The sequence below is a fragment of the Prunus avium genome, chromosome 6, assembly GCF_965620075.1.
Source record: "Prunus avium chromosome 6, drPruAviu1.hap1.1, whole genome shotgun sequence".
In the NCBI taxonomy this organism is placed as follows: Eukaryota; Viridiplantae; Streptophyta; class Magnoliopsida; order Rosales; family Rosaceae; genus Prunus; species Prunus avium.
Window position 1 is genome coordinate 8,792,608 of NC_142289.1, and position 16,911 is coordinate 8,809,518.

The 16,911-nt window shown below is 38.0% G+C and overlaps 2 protein-coding genes across 2 annotated transcripts; one reads left to right on the forward strand and one right to left on the reverse strand.

The window, feature by feature from the left end:
* Positions 1 to 1,521: 1,521 nt before the first annotated feature.
* Positions 1,522 to 3,523, reverse strand: LOC110746394 (putative WRKY transcription factor 7). The gene is made up of 3 exons (XM_021946611.2): positions 2,562 to 3,523; positions 2,320 to 2,445; positions 1,522 to 2,159 (listed from the first exon to the last, which is right to left on the reverse strand). Exons 1-3 carry the CDS (start codon positions 3,254 to 3,256, stop codon positions 2,000 to 2,002), a joined length of 981 nt encoding a protein of 326 aa, XP_021802303.1. The 5' UTR covers positions 3,257 to 3,523; the 3' UTR covers positions 1,522 to 1,999.
* Positions 3,524 to 10,483: 6,960 nt separating this feature from the next.
* On the forward strand, positions 10,484 to 15,744 carry IRX14-L (Nucleotide-diphospho-sugar transferases superfamily protein). The gene is made up of 3 exons (XM_021946610.2): positions 10,484 to 11,632; positions 11,920 to 12,480; positions 15,087 to 15,744. The coding sequence occupies exons 1-3, from the start codon at positions 10,896 to 10,898 to the stop codon at positions 15,322 to 15,324; spliced, it is 1,536 nt and encodes a 511-aa protein (XP_021802302.2). The 5' UTR covers positions 10,484 to 10,895; the 3' UTR covers positions 15,325 to 15,744.
* Positions 15,745 to 16,911: the final 1,167 nt, after the last annotated feature.

A 16,911-nucleotide genomic window follows, 5' to 3' on the forward strand; every position in this document is an offset into this window, starting at 1 on the left:
AATGAGGTCATTCCAATGCTAGTTTATTTTATTTTTCGCAATAGAACACTATGTTGAATTCTGAATTCATTTGGATGCGTATAGACCTATGATTATAAAAGTATGGGGTTTGAAGAGACCAAGGCTTGACTTCCGTAAATATGCAATAATCACACTCTATCGATGCAAGTTTTGTACAAGTTCCACATTACTTTCCCCATATTCGACTTTTCAACTGGATAAATTCCCCATTGTCGGGGAAGTCAAGTCTAGACCTTATACAAATAGCAGAACAACTTAAGTAATTATTACCCTTATGTCGAAAGTCATTGTTTTTCCTTGAAAAATGGCATTAACAAGAACGTTATGTTTAAGCAATCCTTTTATTGACCTAAACTTCATATATATATAAAAAAGCAATGAAAACAATTCTACAATCTCTTCTAAATAGTTTTATCCTTAGTCGTAGCAAGCAATTCACTGCTTAAGTGATTAAGAACATTCATCAATGCATTCAAGGTATTGTGTCGAGTTTACTCTCTATTAATTTCAGTTGTACGAAAAAGGAAAATTTGTTATGATTATATTCTCTTTATTTTGGAGCTCCCTCCTTACCATGTAAGAAAGAATTTCTACATTCCTGTCAATAACAATGCGATGTGTGTAAAAGTTTTTATTTTTATGTTTTTTATATGTGTGAAACTATGATTCGTATTAAGGAAAAAAGAGGAGTAACCAGTATCATTTCCGTTTTGTCATGATAAGTTGAATACCAATGAACGTGTATTTGTTTTTTATGGGATTGAACTTTGTGCATTTGAGGAAGCCACATGTGAATGATGAATTTTGATAAGGATAGCGCACCTTGGGGACCATACTTACATACCAAGTTTTGATTTTTCAGCCAAAGGCAAACAAAAACAAATTAGTGCACAGCCATTAAAGGGCCCCATAATTGGTCAAAATGATGAATTGCGCACCCACAAAATTTGACTTGAGCATTAATTTTCCTACTAGATCTGGCTTTGAGGCAAAGGAAGTAGCAAAGCAGACAAGAAAAGAAAAATTAATGCCCACCCACAAACTTTGACTTGGTCATTAATTTTCCTACCACATCAAAGGCTTCCACACCTTTGCCTCCAAAGACTTTGATGCCTTTTGTAGGCCAACTATCTCTTCTTGTCTTTCAATTCCCTCCAAATTCAGCCAACCTTTAATATATTTTTTCTCTCTCCCAAGAGACCAAAGAAGAACCAACAAAATTGCATTTGAAAAAAAAAGTCATCAATCACCCAATACCCACCTTCAGTAAATTAGCCGTTTCCAACTGGCCAACTGCCAACCCCACAAGTCCCTTCGGTCAACCGTCACAAATACGACATGTTGGTCCACTTCTTTACAATTCTTTGACCCAGTCCCTTTCATATCTATAAATTTCTCTCCTTTCACTGTTTGTATTGAATCAAATCAAAAGAAAAAGTAGAAAACTTTGGGGTGATGAAAGGAAAAGTAGAAGGTAGGCATCCAAGACAAGAACCAAAGTAAAAGCAAGCAAGCAATCAATCAATCGAGAAAATTAAAAATAAAAATTATCTACAAGGAAGGAAGAAGAACCCAACAACACCCACTTTCCCCTTTCCATTCTTTTTTTCTTTTTTTCTTTTTTCCCAATGGGAAAGAAACCAACTAGACTAATCACTAAATAATACCAAATCCACCATCCTCATTTCTTTCTGGTTTAAATAAGAATAAGATTAATTCACAGTGTTTGAAGAGAGAAAAAGGAACCCCATATTGTACAGCAAAATGAACTAATTTAACTCACTCTCATCTCCTTCGAGATGGAACTGAGTCTTTACTGAGTCGGAGTCCAAGTCCGAGTCCAGCCGGAACTGTAACTACTGTCAGTACTAGCACTACTACTAGTACTGCTCTGCTACCCATTAATTTCTCTCTCTAGAAAAAGATGAACATACAAAGGCTTTTTCTTGCACCATTGTTGTTTCTGTTTTTTGATGATCTAAGACGATTCTAGAATGAGATTGGAGGTCTCTGCAACTGAGAGAGAGTGATTGTGCTCGCCTTCATAGGTCACTACAAGCATTGCTGGATCATCGAGAGCTCTCTCTACATGTTTTCGAGCTGGGCACCCTCTGACACTGCTGCACTTATAGTATCCCCTGTTTCATAAAAAACAACCAAAACACAGATTAAAACAAGACCAAAACATCTCAAATCCTGAAAGCCTAAAAGGGTTTTGCTATTTCAGAGTTTTAGGCAGACGAAAGTGTGAAATTGAACTAATTGAACTTGAAAGGTCAAAACTTTCCAAGATTATACCTTGGATGTGGAGATCCCTTAATGGGTTTCTGTCCATACTTTCTCCAAGAGTAATCATCAGGTGGAATATCAGCCATCTTTAAGCTTATAGCTGGAACTCTCACAACCCTTTTCAATCTCAGCTTTCTGCAACAAACCCCACAACCCAAAATTTCATTTTAGTCGACAAGTTAAACTCGACCAACAACTAAATCGAATTAATTAGAACGTAGACATTGATTAAGAGATAGAGAGGGACCCACCTCTTCTTAGAGCAATGGCAGCGGCCGGAGGACCCAGCACCGCACTTGCCAGAGCCCAAGTTATCAGAACTGCACTTCCTCTTCAACGAAGCTGACGAAAGCGGTGGCTTTCCAGCTGAAGACACCTGGGACATGTTGGTAATTTGAAAAGCCGAAGATGACAATGGCTGCTTGCTGTCTGAGTCTCCAGTCAACGACGACATAAACGAAGTCGTAGCTGAATAGGAGAAATTTATAGTGGTGGAGGAGTCCTTGGTGCTCTCAAGCACAGTACTGTGATGATGCAGAGGAGGCGGGATCTGCTGGATCGGCGTCGCATGGTAAACCTTGGTGGACTCTAAAGGAGTTTGCTTGACGAAGGTCTCTTGGGTTTGGGCTTGGTTTTGAGAAGAAGAAGAAGACCCAGAAGTTAAAGTCAAAGGTGCTCGCCGGAAGCGGGCATGGCCGGTCCGGGTACGACCCAGAAGAGAAATGACCTTCTTGAACTTGGAAACGGCGACGTCCGCGACGGCTCTGCAATCCATGTCCATAACCATGGAAGGGTACTTATCTTGGTGCTGGTTCTGCTGAGCCTGAGACAAGAGTCTAATGAGCTTCTCAACGCTCTCGAGCCCAGAAGCTGCTTCTTGCACCGCGTTCTCTTCCAATTTCGCAGAGAAGCTGCTGTTCCTATATCCCATAAAATCTACAGCCATCTCTGACCCTCTTCAGCATAACAAGAGAAAAAGAGCCCAAACAGAGAACCAAAGAGAAAAAAGCTAAGAGAGAGAGAGAGAAAGCCAAAGCAGAAAGAAAAGCGTAAAAGAAATTGAAGAAGGGGTGTTGATAAAGGGTTGCCTATGAAGTGTTTGTTGTAATGCGTCTATGGTCAAAATGATGGCATCTATATCTGGTGGCCCACTAGCACTTGCCGTCAAGATGTAGTTGCGAATAAGATCCAACCACACCACACAATTGAAACAGCAGCAGCAGCAGCTTTGCTTTTGGCAGTGCACGAATATTTACAATTTGTTTTTCTTCTTTTTTGCTGTTTAAATTGTTAAACTAATGAGGGTTTGATGCTTGGTGTCGGATTAACATTGACCTGCCCTGCTTTAGTCTTATCAGAGTTTCAATTTGGTCAAAGCTGGTGCCCAAGCCGTTGGATTGAAGAGTGATGTGGATGATCTGATATTCTGTGTGAGGAGAGAGAGGGCCGAGTGTGACCAAATGGAAATAATTTTGAGGGAAAAAGACAAGAGTTGTTGCCTGGCAGCATGATAGAGTTGACTTTGTCTCTGGGCAACTTTCATGAAGACGTCCATATTTTTCTTCATTGTGTCATGTGACAGTGGCTTACTGACTTGGGTGGGGGATTGGATTGGAAGGATGGAGCCAAAGAGGTTGTGCTGTGAAACAAATTTATTTGTTAATATGGTTTAGGGTTAAAATTGTTGTTTAAGAAATGCCTTTTGGGTTGATTTCTTTTTTATAGTTTGGAATGGAAGACGACCACGGACATGGTTCTTGAGTGACTTCATGTGCAATGGAGACACTAGGAGTTTCCTTAATCAACCATTTGCCATTTTGTGCAGGCTTTGCAGGCTGCTCTCTACAACATTCCAAAACAATCACAAATTTGACCCAAACCCATCAAAGGAGAATTGGTCCATGCAAATTAAGCGTGAGAGATTTTGAACTTGGGACTTTTTATTTTTGAGTAGAGGGAATATCACTAAATTAAGAGTTAGTTGTGTATGCAAATATTTTGAAAGGGCCTACCAATGCGATGAGTATGGAAGTGACAAACTTGTGTGGAAACTTTTCGTTCACGTGATACCAACAAGATGAGTAACACGTGAGAATTAATTTTGCATTCGTTAACTTATCGTGCCAAGTATTAATACACCATCTTGTAAGGTCAATGATCAATATATAATGATCTTTCACATGATTTTGTTAATTTTGGCATGGTTACTAATACAATATTTTGAGTGATTTATAAATTCACTAGAATCTTACATTTATTTATCAGTGTTGTGTAGCCCCCTCAAAAAATTTGAGTAAACAAAAGCATAGGATTGATGAGAAATTGCATTAGAATGGGATATGGTTGGTGTTAGTTTGAGAGCTTTATAATTGGCCCCAAAACTAGCAACAAAATCAGCAAAATGGTGAAGAAATATGTTGCTTCTAGTTGTAGGCTTATGCCTGCCCATGTGTTGTTTGTTTTCCGCGTTGAAATTATACTCAATCAAATCAGACCCAGCATAGAGTGTAGCTATTTTCACCTCCTATTTCTCCACTCATCTTATCCTCAAAATTTTAAAGACAACTTTACTTTATAAAATTACTTCTAAAGACTTAGGAAAAAATATTTAATATTTAAAATAATTAACTTAAATGTAAAATGTAAAATTTAACAAAGGAAAAATCTTTAAAATTAAAAATTCATCTCTTCTCCCACCTCTCTCTTCGAAAGAACCCACCCATCCCCAACAGCCCTCATCCTCTTCCCCAAACCCTAGCACCCCACCATCTTCTCATCGCCTCCCACCCAAAATCACTCTCTCTCTCCCTCTCTCTCTCTCTCTCTGTGCGGCTTTGCACAAAACAAGTACAAACATTGAAAGGGTCTCGTAATACCAATAATAAGTGCTGAGATCCATTTGAGACATAACCAGATGCGCATGAAAAGATTCCAATTTGTTGGTTTTGAATCTACAGGCAAAGGGGTATAGAGTTTGTACTAATGAAATATTTCCCAAACACCTATAACTCACGAATTGAGAGAGAGAGAGAGAGATTGGCTTTGGGGTGGTGGAACCAGAGTGTTTGGCCAACAAGCCACTGGCGTCCCTTGTTCATGTTCTGACCTCGGATGGATTACCTTGTCCTCCGATGGGTGAAGCGTTTTAATTTGGTTTTGTGGAGAAGTTCTGTGTTACTGTTCCTGGTTTGGATTAGTTTTTTTATCTTCTCTTTCTTGATCTTGTTATTATTGGTCTCGTGGTCTTAGCGGGTTTAGCGTGGGCATCAAAACCGGAATACTGATACCGTCTCAAAACTGTGCTATTCCGTATCAAATTCATGCCAAACCTTTTGGTGTTGATGCTTAAACAGGATGAAACCGTGTCATCCCGTTACTGTTTGGCACGACATCGGTATGAGATTTATGATCCCGTTTGGTATCATACCTTACCGTACAGTAACTAATTAATATTAAATAATAAATATTAAAATATTATTTCCAAAATTTCAGATTTAGTATATCTCTCTCTCACACGAATGAACGAAACTTAGGAAAGATTTTTAAGATCCAAAAGCTTTTTTCCTCTCTCCTTCCCTTCCCTCACCATCGATCCATCTCAAATCTCAATCTCCTCCTCTCTCTCTCTCTCTCTCTCTCTCTCTCTCTCTCTCTCGAAGTGGAACCCTAATAACCAAACATCTCTGTGTCGAAGTCGAATCGAACCCTAATAACCATCTCTCTCTATTTGACATCAAACGTGCTTCTCCTCTCTCTGCCTGCATGTCATGTGCATCTGGAGCTTGGCAATTTGGAATGGTATTGATTGAAATTGAAGTTTTGTTTGTTAGGCTTGATCTTGAACTTGAAGTTTGAACAAGTTTTTACTTTTTAGTATGATGAAAACATTGTGTATTTGATGGATTTGGCAGCTATTGCAAAAACTGTTATTTGGCAGCTGCAAAAACTGAAGAAAAAAAAATTCAAATTTTAGCCTAAGTTGAATGGTATCAGTTTTGATACCGAACCATGCCGGTCCCGGTTGGGGCCAATATGGTTTGAACGTGTTTTGAAAATCCCCCATCCCTTGTCATACCGTCCCGATTCTCTTATTCGGGATTGACACCGGGATGACCTCCATCCCGTGTCATCCCGTACCGTGCCCACCCCTAGTTGCTGACCTTGCTCCTGTTTAGTTCCCTTATGGTGGTTTAATGAAATCAGATTTGACCAAAATAAAGAGAGAGAGAGAGAGAGAGAGAGAGAGAGAGAGAGAGGGGAAGTTTGATTGGGAAAGAGAATTTGGTTGATTTAATTAAAGGATAATTTAGAAATAATGTTGGGTGAAAAAATAAAATTGTATTTTTTCAAATTTATAGCAGCACTCATTTCTCCGTAATCAAAGGTCAATTTTTCAAAAATTAACGACAAAACAAATTTCGTCCAAAAATAATATATATAGATTTGGACACGTGCAATAGGCACGTGTGAGGCTGATAGGCTATTATGAATTGACTAGGTTGGTACAAAAGTCAATGGCCGGAAAGCTGTTGGAAATTGACTAAATGGTGATATTATGAATTAGAAGAAGGAGAAATGAACGTGTTGGAGTTGGCTGCCTAAATTTTGACTTCACACCTATAAGTCAGTAATTTACGGGAGCCGCCAATAGCCATAAATACCGACGTAACATCCATGCTTAAATAATGCTTAAGGTCTGTTTAAAATTAATATTAAATACCGACGTAACATCCATAATTTTTTAGATTATAAACCAAAGAATAGTATAAATCAACTCAAGTATTTTTTTTTTCTTTTTCGGAAATACATAACTTGAAGAAGTCTACGGATTCTATATTAAGCTTTCACACGGACAAACTTGGGGTCTGAGTTTCTTAATCCATTTTAAGGAAGAGGATCTTGTTATTAATTGGTTTTCATAAAATTGATTAGGTAGAGGAGACAATATCCACCTGATAATATAAATATTTTGATTTAAATAAATTGTTTTTAAAGCTAAGCGTACACATGTATGTCTATAACACTCATTACGTGAAGAGTGTTATATATAAGCAAAATGATCAACGGTGACAAATAAGAATCTCTCCCTCGTGAGGGATTGGGAATATAAATCCAAAGTCGAGCATTGCTTTCTGGTTTCCATGGAAGAACAAAGAAGCATGCATGTGGTTTCTTAAAAGAGAATAAAATTTGATTGTGAATTGTGATCGGGTAGGTGAGGGAGAATTTTATTCATAACCACTATGGGACGATGTAAGCCAGTCACAACTCACATGCATGTGTCTTGCTATTACATTATTGATCTAATCATCCAACACACTCCCATCATCCCATCATCCCATTTTCAAATGTATATGGACAAACCTCTAATATATGGCGTTTGAATTCGAATGGATTTATTCACCAACTCCACAACCATGAACCATCCCCTTTCCTATCTTCTGTTCCTTATTCATTTGTTCCTTTTTGACTCATAGGACGGTGGACGAAACTCGAATTACGAGTAACGTTATTTTACCAGACTTATGTTGTTTTTTTGAATCTAAACCGCACATTCAGATGATAATCAGACTTATACTTTATCTTCTTGAGCTTCTAGCTTAGTCTTTAGCATGGGAAAAGGTAAGGGAAGATAGTCAAAGCTATACATGATTAAATTCTTGCATAAGCAATAACTACACGAAAGATGAGTTGGTTTTCTCATTAGTGGAGCCCAGTTGTGACTCTTATGAGAAACCTTGGTGTTGAAGGAAATAATGATGTTTTGGAATTCCAACCCAACATACTTTGTATGAATAAGCTAACAAAAATTCTTCACGTCCAAAATTAGTCAACCGACTACAAAGGGCAAATTAGAATTTGACGAGAATCAACAACAGCCTCTTCAACAATCTTGAAATTCTAAAATAGGTGAGTCACATCAGAAAGACTCTTTCCAATAGTCTCTTTAACTTCCGTTATCAAAACTACAACCTCTTTTTCTCTTTTCATGACTGGTAAAACAAAATATACCTTGAAAATGTTAAAAACATGCAATTTATTCGCTTCATATAATAAATACATAGACATTTTAAACATATTTTCATATTTTTTATTCTTTTCTATGATATTGCATTAATTGAATTGAAGAATTTGTTGAAGCAAAAATTATTCAAGTTGCAAATAAGGCTTTTGAAATTGTCATATAAGTCAACAAACTTTAATTTAAAGAATTTTGTTTCATACTATTGTTGGAGATGCTCTTGCTCATCTACTTACTAACTCTTGGTCTGGTAGTTTTTCTTTTACAACACTGTGAGAAGAGGTACTAAATTCAAACAAATATTATAATGTGAAGCTAGTCAAGTCCCAGGTCCACTGTTCTCACTTGGGCTGGGTTTTATGTTGGGCAAATGTGAGATATGGCCCACGGTTTAAACCAGGCCCAAGCATTTTCATAACTGGTTTACGATTTTGAATTTTAAAAAAGAAAAGAAAAAACGAAGAAAAGTATTGATCCATATATAAAACGTTCACCGACTTTATATATATATATATATATTTTTTGGGGCTTACCGACTCTTATTTGTTCCTGTAAATTTAAGCAAAAATCATTCTCAATTTTTGGCAATGAGATTTTATCTTAATATAATTCAAGTTGTTTAGGTGCCTTTATATGATTAAATCACATATTGCACATACATATCGGTATTTTTTTTTTTTCCGATAGAAGTAATATTGGAGAATGGGGATTGAAAATATCACTTTACTTCAAATGTAAAAATAACTGCTATTAACTACTTGCAGTCGATATTTGATTTCCTCATACTTGCTTCTTTTTTCTTTTTCTTATTTTAAGGCTGAGAGAGATTGCTTGCCTAAGTCTCGAGCAAAAAAAAACAATGCAGGGTGTTGTGTAGCTAATCAACTTAATTATAACCACCCACCAACCCCATATCCTACCATTGATACTCTACCTATTGCGGCGGTGCTTTGGTGTTCCAATCACTGACATTTCCCTTTAGACCAAAAAAAACATCACTGTCATTTCTTAAAACTGTAATAGCAACAATTTGGAAAATAACTCTTGCTTCAACTTCTTCTTGAACCCTTCTTTTGGCAAGTAATATGCACATCATTGCAATTTGCAATAAAAAAAAGGCAAAAATGTAATAGACTAGCTCATGATATAATACTCAAAATTTCATCCAAGATCTTATATGTTGTTCTAGTTTGATTCGATTTTTCAATGTCAACGTTTCTCGTCCTGACTTATGAACCATTCAATGTTTTAAATTAGTGGTTGGTTTAGGTCTGTTTGTGTAAGTCAAGTTAGGAGATTGAGATTTGTTAATTGCTAGGGTTCATCATGAAGATTTTTGATATGTTTGGTTTCCGTATTTTTTTTTCCTTCTGCGTTTGTTTGTGTTATATAATTGTTGGGATGTGCCCTTTTTCAGCTTTTGGGCCTTTCTCTTCGTTTGCTGCTGCCCCTAGCCTCCTGATGGATTTGGGCTCTGCACTTGTAGCACTTTGATCATCAGGACTGTTTTTTTGGTCAAACAAAAACAAAAAAGGTTAAGTTGGTTTAATTCGGATATAGAGTTAAATTTTTTGGGAGTGGGACCAATCTTGCTAATTAGGCTAGCATTTAATTAGACCCAAATATAAAACACAAATTAGATTCCCCACAAGCTGTTTTTCAAACCAGTCAATGACTCCCCATAGCCTAATTTCTCATTAACAACTTCTTCAAATCAGCAATTGATTGTTGAAAATGGAAACCCTTATTTTACAACTTTCCATCCCCAAATTAATCCGAAGTTGGTCCATCTCCATCACTCTCCTCTCTCCTTAGGTCTCACTCCTCCATCAACCATTTAGTTGACCAAATACTAATAAAATGTCACACTCAAACCTATACAATTAAATACCAATGGGGTATTAGTTAGATTGGCCAGATTTTTTATGTGCTTTTAAGTGGTCATAATTTCAAACCCTTATGATACTCGTGCGTGTGAATTTTCCTCCCTTCCCTTCCTAACTTTGGCCCAAAAAAACACCCATACAATTAAATACAAATTTAATTAATTGATTATCAAAAAAGTAAGAAGAAAATAAAATCGTTGCTTGCATTAAAAGCGTGTAATGAAGCAAAGAAAATCCTCTTACCAAAAAGTCGCCAACCAAACCCTCCCTGTCTCAGACCCAAAAAAGACCCTCCCTGTCCGAACTTAACCAAAGCCCACCTGGGCCCACAGTTTTGGGCCTCTCTCTCCTCTCTCTCTTTCTCTCCTCTTTCTCTCTCGTTCCTCCTTGTCTGAAAGCAGACAAGAAATACAGAAGAAGTTGAAAAGCAAAGCAAATCTAACCACCTCAGTTTTTATTCGTGAATTCGAAGAAATCTCTGATTAATTTAGCTAATTAATCAAAGATTAAATCACTATCATCGCCACCATCCCCAACCTCCTCTCTGCACGCTTAACTAACTTCAAAGGAACTCAAATGATATAGTCAAGAATAACACACAGCAAACACCATACCACCACACTTCCAATTCTAGCTCTGCTTTCTCTCTCTAGGATTCCAAGGAGAGAGAGAGAGGGATGAAGCTCTCGACGTTGCAGCAGAGCTACCTCAACAGACGGAGCAACAGCTTCAGAGGATCAGCGCCGTTGGATTCGTCGTCGGACGGCGTGATTAAGTCTCCTGCGACCGTGTTCTGGCTCGTGCTCCATGGCCTCTGCTGCCTCATCAGTCTCGTCCTCGGCTTCCGCTTCTCTCGACTTGTTTTCTTCTTCCTCTTCTCCACCTCCTCTTCGAATCTCTATACGGTGCCTTTCCGGTCGGCTTCTGAGCTCGCCGGAACCCTAGACCTCCCCGCCAACCCGATCACGAACCTCGAGTTCACTCTCAACAGGAATACCACCACCGCGAGCTCCAGTAGCCGGGTCGTCGTCGGGCGGCACGGGATCCGAATCAGACCCTGGCCCCATCCGAACCCGACCGAGACGATGAAGGCGCATCGGATAATTGAGACGGTTCAGAGGGAGCAGCGGAGACAATTCGGAGTCAACAACCCCAAAACGGTCATCGCCGTCACTCCCACTTACGCTCGGACATTCCAAGCTCTACATTTGACTGGCGTAATGCATTCGCTTATGCTGGTCCCGTACGACGTCATTTGGATCGTCGTCGAGGCCGGTGGGGTTACCAATGAAACGGCCTCGATTGTTTCCAAGTCGGGGCTCCGGATCATCCACGTTGGGTTCGATCAGCGAATGCCCAATACTTGGGAAGGTCGTCACCTGTTGGAGGCTCGGATGCGGCTTCATGCTTTGAGGTGAATTCTCAGTTTTTTCATCTTCATTTTGTTTATCTCGAGTGCTTTTAGCTCAGTTGCTTGCTGTCTGTTTATTTACTTCTGTTAATTGTTCTCAGAAGATTGCTGTTAAATTTCATGGAAGAAAAAAACTTAAAAGCTTAACCAAATGATTGTGGATAATCTAATTAGACTGAGGATTTTCATTAGTTATTGTGAGAATGAAGCAGTTGAAGATATCTTTAGTTACAAACTGTGGGTTGCGTTTAGTTTATGAATTTGACTTTTGGGACTGTGTGATGGAGCAGAATTGTGAGAGAACAGAAGCTGGATGGGATTGTGATGTTTGCGGATGATAGTAATATGCACAGTATGGAGCTTTTTGATGAGATGCAGAACGTGAAATGGTTTGGTGCTGTTTCGGTTGGAATACTTGCTCATTCAGAGAATGCATATGACTTGTCTGACTCCACGATTCATAAACGGGAGGATGGGGAGAACCCATCAATGCCTGTTCAAGGTCCTGCTTGTAACTCCTCCAATAAGTTGGTTGGTTGGCACACCTTTAATTCGTTGCCCTATGTGGGAAAGAGTGCAAATTACATTGATGATAGAGCACCTGTACTACCCAGGAAGCTGGAGTGGGCTGGGTTTGTGTTGAATTCCCGGTTGCTTTGGAATAGAGCTGAAGATAAACCAGAGTGGGTTAAGGATCTAGATGGTACAAGTGGGGCAGATGAGGATGTAGGGAGTCCTCTTTTCTTGTTGAAGGACCTGTCTATGGTTGAGCCACTTGGAAGTTGTGGGCGCCAAGTTTTGCTCTGGTGGCTCCGCGTTGAAGCCCGTTTTGATAGTAAATTTCCTCCCAGGTTAGTCTTTCATCTTTTGCTCCTATTATTCATTTGTGCAAATTATCTTGGGTCTGTTCATTATTATTATTGAATCATGTTAAATATACTAACAAAATGTTAGGAAGTATTGAACTTGTCCATATTAGGCTGCTCTTGCTCTACTGTTGAACTTTTGTATGAATGTGCTACATAAGTTGTATGATTTCTCGACCTGCTGATGACCAGCACGCTAGGTTTGGGGGTGACACTGAAAGATGCTCCCCTTTTTGCCTTTTATGTCTTATGAATCCCAATGGGGTGATGTATACCTTAGTAACTTATTATATGTTATCTATCATATACAATGCTGGCAAACTATTTGATAATCTGTGAAAGTTTTTTATGGATATAGGTAGATATTTGCCAGCCAATTTAGGTGATTTACTTGTGTCCAAAACTCGAATCCCGTAACTAGATAGGCTAGATTCAAGGCACATATGGCGTATCTTTTTTTGTATTTTTTAGGTATTCTGATAGTCTTATTATCAGTAAATGAAAATTTTGGCATTTGAAATATTTTATTAGTAAGTAGGTAAGGAAAATATAAATTATTTTATAGAAAGGTATTTTGGTAACACAAGCCCATTTGGTTTTGCACTTAGTAAATATCTCAGTGGTAATCAATCTTATTCTGATTCTAATTGTAGACAATTGATAAATATTCTAATGGCAATGACTTATTCCAGTTCCTTCTTATTTAAATTAATTCTCATCCCGGTTATGCCCAAGGATTAAAATATCGGCCGTGCAGATAATATCGGGCCTCCAATTTACGGATATTTCGGGGGATATATCGTTATCGTTTTAGGTATCGGGAAAAAATCAACAAAAATGACAGATATAGGCATTGAAACACATAATTTTGGTGTAAAACTTTCATAGATGTTATGTACATTATCAATGAATGTATTGAACAAATAAAACTCAAAATTTACTAATAATAAGATATACATATGATGAAATATAAGTGGTATGTAATGCGCGTTAATGAATAAACTATGCATAAATCCATAGTTTGCTTAAACATTGGATTACAATTTAGATAAGTGTCACATCTACATAAATGAAGAGCTCCTATGAGGTTCAAACAATGAGGAACAACTATCTAGATTCATACAATAGTCATACCAAGTCATGTAACCCGAGCTGTTTGTAAGCCATGTTTGAACATGGTGCACATAGGCCTCTCTTGAGCTCCCTACTGACCTCCCATATATGGGATAGTTAGGATTAACCCAACTAGTAGGTCCATAATTTGTTTCATCATCTTGAGCTTCCATAACTAGTTACACTATAATCAGACATGACATCATAAGATTCATTTGAGTTAGTACTAGGTCTAGTTCCTATGCTCATAGATCCAAAACTGATCGTTATGTCCTCTTCAGATGGATTGGAGGTATGTGGGCAGTGGACTGTGCATAGATTCTTCATATTAATAAATTATAGGGTTTTGGGCAAGGATTAGCTATTTTTGGGTTTCAATTTGCTTCAATTGCCTTCAAAACTTCTGAAATTTTTTTGGGTTCTGTTATGGGTATTGGGAAATATCGGGGATATCGGCAAAATATCGGGGATATCGCACTTATCGGAGATATATCGTCGATACAGGGGAAGATATGGCCTTACCCCCAAATATCGGTGTCGACAGTTGAAAATACCGATATATCGGCCGATATTTCAATCCTTGGTTATGCCATAACATTTTGAAGGGGTGACTGAGATTTGAGAAAATTGTGGTTATGCATAGCTGGAGGTAGTTGTGGTATGAGTTTGACAGAAAAGTTTTGTTTCATAGCTGGTAGTGTATATGCCAGAGTATATGTAATTGTTGTCCCGCATCTTAATTGTTAAGTTTCTTGTTACAGTGGATACCAAAAAAAATCTTTCCTATTGCAGCATTATAATTTCTTTTGAATCTACTGCTTAAATTTTGCAGTGGTCGGGGAGGCCCACATGTGAGGGTTCGATTGTTACAGATATAATTGTGTTAACATTTTATTCGTATAAACTGGGATTTATATTTGATGTCCATTTACCTTGCTATTGGTAGTTTAGTTATTGGTTGCATGAGGGCAATTCTGATTGGAAATTTGAACCTCGCTCCTTTATGAATTTGTGCAATTGCACCTAGTAATTAGTTTATGTTTTTTTTTTTAATGATTTAATAGGACATTAGTATTATTGTTATTTCCTTATCCCAGCAAGAATCAATAATTGTGGGTAAGGACGTTGATGGTTTACGGTCCCAAGGCAAGCCCAGGTGAGATTTTTTATTCGTTTTTTTCCCGTATAGTTAGTATATAGGTTTAAGGTTTAGCCCAGTTCAAAATGTAACCTCCACCCTTAAGTAAATCTAGCCCACCCCATTCTGAAATCATGGGTCCGTCCCTCTTTCTTTGTTGAACTCTAGTGATCTGATAGTTAATAGTGAAATTTATCTCACTTGAAATGCGTGATATTTTTCATCCATGAACCATCATAGTTTGATCTATAGTTATGTTTGATTCTCCATGTAGTCAGCTTTTCATCATGTTTATTCTGCAATCCGTTTGAGCAATTAGTTTGAATTTCGTTTTGTACAGATGGACTATTGATCCTCCTTTGGAAATTACTGTACCATCGAAACGTACTCCATGGCCTGATGCTCCTCCTGAACTCCCATCTGATGGAAAAGTAGAAACTGCAGTCGAAGAGCACATAGTGAAACATTCTACAAAAATTCGAACAACCAGAGTGAAGAAAAGTTCTCGAAGCAAGAGAAAGCGCGAGACAAAAATGATCGACACACAGGCTACTGCAAGGCATACTGAACAAAACTGAAACACGTGCGATTGACGCTCAAAATACATAGTTGTGTGAATTTGAGACTTCTTCGGGTCTTCAGCATCGACGAAATTCATTTGAAGAGGGATCACGGTAATTTTAGTTGAAAGAGGCAGTAAAGCAAATGTTCTCGGTGGGTACATACAGTTAGGCACCTGTAATAGGGGGTCAGTTGATATGTGCATTTGAGTAGTTTCACAATTCTTTGTTTCTTTTGGGGATTTGGGTGCTTGATATTGTGGCCTCTTGCAGAAAAGTACATCGACCGAGTCGTACTGCATCTGCTGCTCCCTTGCAGGAAGTTGTATTCAAAATTTTATACATATTTTTCTAAATAGGAATTATAGAGTTGTTTTCAGTTGGATTTCGTAGAAACGATACATTACCAAATGTAATAAAATTTCCATTCATATCAAACCAATGCCTTTGTGATTTTACTTGAAGCAACATGACAGAGCAATGCCTTTCCATTCGTTTCAAAAGCTTTGTAATCTGCAATTCTTTCTCAGGGTGACACGTACATAAATGGCCCAAAGACAATGAGAGCAAAACCTTTGCTTCGGCCCATTTCATTATCCCTTTGTTTTGTACGCACCCAAAAGAAAAAGAAAAATCCTTTTGATAGACCCGGTTGTTTTATTAAAGCCCTAAAGAAGGAGAAATACTTGCATGAAACGGGGATAGCACTATTTTTCTCTCTCTGTTCAATCACGGTATATCATGTGTGATAATTTTTTCCACATGATAGTCTGTGATTGGCCGAATATAGTAAAATAGTATTATTCTCGTTTCATATGAGTTTTTCTGCTAAAGAAGGTAGAAAATAAAAGGCTCACTAATAGCATTCTTTTGAAGTTCCAAGAAAAGGCCCAATTTTGGAAAAAACAAAAACAAAAACAAAAACGCTCGCTAACTGTAAGCGTCTCTTGTCCAAAGGAGAAAAACTTGCCTACCTGTTGCAAGCAATGGGTGTCTTGCATACAAGCAGATGTAAGATACATGTTGCATGTTGACAAGTTTTTCTCCATTTGATGGACATTAGTTTACCCTCTAAAATTACGAATTAGGATCTATGTATTGTTCTAACATGTTGTATAAAATATGGGGTTTTGCAATCTATCATATTCACGAAATCATCCATCAATTTCTCTTTTGTTTAATGATATTTGTCTTCACTTGATTGGTAGAGGCTTTATCTTTTATGTTCAACTCACATGAATAACATGGACAACATATTTGTAACGAGTTCGATACCTGATTAATGATAGTGTAGTCTTGTAATGTGTGCATTGGTCCAACATAAAAATATCCTGTAATTATTTGATCGTATACTTTCACAATTTTGGGACTCTCTCTCTCTCTCTCTCTCCCCGTCATCGTGCATGTTATAGAATTAAGGTATGGGTATAAAGGAGTTCGTTTTGGGAGTTAAACTGAAACCTCCATAACTGGCGTGATGGGCCGAATTAAATGGGTGCTGTAATTATTAGAGGAATGGTGGGAAGAGAGAGAGAGAGAGAGAGTGTGTATGATTGGTCATGGGTTACGGGTAGTTGATTGATTGATTGATTTCCTGAGCTCATT

Coding starts and splice junctions, on each gene's coding strand:
- LOC110746394 (XM_021946611.2), bottom strand. CDS start 3,256: ATGGCTGTAGATTTTATGGGATATAGGAACAGCAGCTTCTCTGCGAAA. Junction 2,446..2,561: donor TGCCATTGCTCTAAGAAGAG/GTGGGTCCCTCT, acceptor GGTTTGTTGCAG/AAAGCTGAGATTGAAAAGGG. Junction 2,160..2,319: donor AAGGGATCTCCACATCCAAG/GTATAATCTTGG, acceptor TTTATGAAACAG/GGGATACTATAAGTGCAGCA.
- IRX14-L (XM_021946610.2), top strand. CDS start 10,896: ATGAAGCTCTCGACGTTGCAGCAGAGCTACCTCAACAGACGGAGCAAC. Junction 11,633..11,919: donor ATGCGGCTTCATGCTTTGAG/GTGAATTCTCAG, acceptor GTGATGGAGCAG/AATTGTGAGAGAACAGAAGC. Junction 12,481..15,086: donor GATAGTAAATTTCCTCCCAG/GTTAGTCTTTCA, acceptor CGTTTTGTACAG/ATGGACTATTGATCCTCCTT.